This window comes from Priapulus caudatus, unplaced genomic scaffold, assembly GCF_000485595.1.
Source record: "Priapulus caudatus unplaced genomic scaffold, Priapulus_caudatus-5.0.1 Scaffold2, whole genome shotgun sequence".
Classification (NCBI taxonomy): domain Eukaryota; kingdom Metazoa; phylum Priapulida; class Priapulimorpha; order Priapulimorphida; family Priapulidae; genus Priapulus; species Priapulus caudatus.
Window position 1 is genome coordinate 631,973 of NW_014577063.1, and position 3,909 is coordinate 635,881.

The 3,909-nt window shown below is 45.9% G+C and overlaps 1 protein-coding gene across 1 annotated transcript in view; it reads right to left on the reverse strand.

Annotated features, from left to right (window-relative positions):
* Positions 1-3,909, reverse strand: part of LOC106820706 (protein pellino-like) — a 14,570-nt gene that overhangs the window by 2,967 nt on the left and 7,694 nt on the right. The window contains 5 exon segments of the mRNA XM_014825217.1: positions 41-253; positions 1,035-1,133; positions 1,542-1,739; positions 2,572-2,843; positions 2,987-3,013. Coding sequence (XP_014680703.1) covers positions 41-253; positions 1,035-1,133; positions 1,542-1,739; positions 2,572-2,843; positions 2,987-3,013 — 809 coding nt within the window.

Below are 3,909 nucleotides of genomic sequence, written 5' to 3' on the forward strand. Positions count from 1 at the left end.
ACTACTACTACTACTACTACTACTACTACTACGCGCTCACCTGCTGGCACATCGGGCAGCGACGCCGCGTCTCGTCCTCGCGCCCCCACGAGTGCTCGCCCTGCACGTGCCCGCACGACAGGTACACGTACGGCTGCTTGTCCGACTCGACGAGCGTGTTCTTCTTCTGTATGACTAGCGTGTTGAGCCCGACGGGACACTGCGGCCGGCCGGCGTTTAGCTCCTCCACCTGGTGCTCCAGATACCGCTTCGTCTACGCGAGCCACAGAAAATCATTAGCATTCATGAATGCCAAAGCATGTGAATAACAGGAGAGTAGGACAAGAGGAAAGCACTAAGCAGGAGGATAAGTCTTCGTCTATGCGCGCCACAGAAAAATCAGTAGGATTCGTGAATACTGAAGCATTTGATACTGATGCTGAATCGAGTGAATACTGGTGGTGCTCCAGATACCGCTTCGTCTACCGGTGCACAATCGGGAGAATTCGCGAATGCCGGAGGATGTGTAGTGCAGGAGAGTAGGATAGGGGAAAGAAGTAAACAGGAGGAAATGGGAAAGGCTAAGTAGGAGGAGAGGGGGCAAAGCACTAAGCAGGTATGTGCATGCATATAGGAGGAAATAGTAAGCCAGACGAGAGGGAGAATTCGTGAATACTGTGGAATGTGTAAGCACAGGAGACCAGGCTAAGGCACAAATAACTAAGCAGCAGGATAGGGGGAAAGAGCCAAGCAGGAATGTGCAGGCATATAGGAGGAAATAGTGGACCAGACAAGAGGAAAGAAGAGTGAAGCCAGGCAGAAAGATGAGCGAGTACAGGTGTACTGATGCTCCAGATACTCCGCTTCGTCTGCGCGCGCCACAACAACCAACATTTGTGAATGTTGGACGATGTGTAGTGCAGGAGAATAGGATAGGGCGGAAATAATAACGATATATAACACAATATGGCATCTGTTATTGTTTTGACACAGGAAGACCCCGACACAAGGTATGCAGTCAGTTAGGTGTGAGTGAGCACGATACTCAAACTTACAGGTGAAAGACTAAGGCTGGCTGCGGACCTCCACAACAACGTTGCTCCACAGAGATCAACGAGAGTGCCATCCAGGAGAACATTGGACTCATCCTCCACCTATATGTGTAGAGACACACTTACGTTATAAAACAATTGCATGGTGGCAAGGGAAACATTCAGATGGTACGAGAGTGCAATCTTGGAGAACATTGGACTCATCCTCCACCTATACGTGTAGAGACACACATTCATTATACATTAATTGCATGGTGGCAAGAGAAAACATTCAGTTTTGCTAACTGAAAGAAATCAATGTTGCCCGACACAGAAAGTCCATGGTTCCATTGATTTTTGAGGTAATCATATTGCAATTAGCGGCACATCGATAAATCGTTATGCCTCTAGCCATGAATGATGCTACAAGCACGCAAACTGATAATAACTATCAACTAGTCAATCACCACTATCAACAAATGATTCCAGTTCGATTGTCGCGTGCTGCCACACGGTGGCACGACCACTCACCAGCGCCCCCTTCTGTGGGGCAGACCTGGACTCCCTGAGAGCGTAGACGCTGCCACACACGGACACCTCTCGCCAAATTCCCGGCTCTGCGCGTCCGCCGAAGAACTTGCCCTTCGGATGCATGATGAGAATGCCGTTCGTCGTGAGTCCGTCGATTTCACCACCCTCGTCGCTCTTCTGCCACTTCGTCGCCTTTTCCTGCATTCGAGAAAAACAAGAGGTTAGGACAACATGCACAGGAAACCTGTGTCAGCAAAAACCTAATACATTTGTCTATAAAGGAAGGACATTTTTAATGTTTTCCTTGAGTAACATTTATACGAAGAACCTCTTAGAGGCCTCTATGGAATGCACACCAGTCTATCAAGATCACCGTTAAGGAGATTTCATTGAGCGACCATCTATACAGGTTTTAATGTAGATACATTAAGTAGATGCCCAGGTGAGCAGGACAGCCTACAGCGCATCGTGTTATATGCAAGACAAAATGTCGAAGAGTAAAACAACCTAACTGGAGTAGCTATGACACGCATATACTAAAGTAGTAGTATTCCAATTAACTTTCTCACAGTACTTACTCAGTGTTTACGTGGGATCAGACTGATTTTTATCTTTTATAAAGCTAATAAATTCACACAGATATCTCAGCGTCGTTTTTTGGTAACGTTTCCACTCGATTGAGGTCAAGCATTGCTTGCGTTTATGCCACCACGTGCCACACACCTGTAACCACTATGCTTTGCTCTCACACTGACAAATTTTGAAAATTTATCGTCACCCGGATTTCCTCCTAATGCACCCAGGAGCGAGTCACTCTACCGGAAACCTAACACTACGAATATAAATTACGATATAAAGTTTATACTTATATTTAATACTTTACTCTAATTAGTCTAATAATTATTATATCGATTACTAGTAATAGTCCTCGTCAGTAATTTCCTATAATTAGTCCTCGTTTGTGCTCTCCCAACGCTGCGACGACCGACTGCAAAGCCGAGAAGCTCGTCGCCGGCGGCAACGCACGTACCCCGAGGAAGATGTTGCGTGAGGAGTCGAAGCCGGCTGCGTAGACGCGCGATCGGTCCGGCACGCTCCTGTCGCACGTGACGCGGCAGGCGAACCTGCTGATCGTGCTCTGAGTGATGATGCTGTCCGCCTGCTTGTCACCCGGAATCGTATCCATGACGACGAAGTCGATGGGCGTTTCGGATGACCGGCCGATCTGTGGGTAAACGTACGGCAATGTGCCGATGCCAGGAGTGTATAATATAAACACACTATATACAGTCTACAGACAATCTATATTTACAATCTATATTTACAATCTATAGACACTCTATAGATACTCTATATCTACAGTCTATAGATACTCTATATATATAGACACTTTATAAACACTCTATATCTACAGTCTATAGATACTCTATAGACACTATATCTACAGTCTATACTATACACTCCTGATGATACTAGATTATTACAAGGGGAAAACATAAAGGGGAAGTAGGATGTTTGATGCCAATGGGTAACACGCAAGGAGTAGACTTCATTAATGTTCTGTCAAACCCGTGTTAGCAGACACCTATCAATAAAGGACACTGATGATGTTAGGCTTTGAGGGACAGCTATACTGGGAAACAACCTCTGTGGAATCGACACCTGCCTATATAGAACATCAATGGGATTTCCCTTAAATCACCCTCATATACAGGGTTAAATGTGCATATAAGAGCAGCTACTCAGGGAAAATACCAAGAGTGGCCTTTAGAGACATGTGTAAATTATATATAAGTGCCCGTTACTTAGGACTGCAGTTACTGAACAATGAATACCAAGGGTCACTTTACACGTTACCACAACTAGCTGACTGTTTGTACTGCGTCTGAGCAGAAAGGGAAGACGACAAAACAGACGAGGAACGATCGAACTAGGAACGCCACGTTAAAATCTCGCGAACAACCAGCAAACGCGAGACAGGCGACGTTCAGCCATTCGAGAGAGATTCACGACCGATTTGCGATGATGGCGGACAACGATCTCGCAAATTTCCCCTGAAGGAAATAATGGCTTAAAATGCTCTTCATTTCGCCTCATCTGGCACCAGAACCAAGAGAGTTAGGGTGCATTAGGATTTACGCCAATTTTGGCAGAGTCGACGTTGCACTGACATGGAAAATTCAAACGTACATGCGAGAGAGAAAGGGGGGGGGGAGATAGAGATACAGTCATAGGCATAAAGAGAGAAAGAGAGTGAGAGAGAGAGAGAGATAACAGGAGAGAGAAAGAGAGAGATAACAGGAGAGAGAAGAGAGAGAAGAAGAGAGAGAAAAAGAGACAGAGAGAGAGAGAGAGAGACCAGAGACAG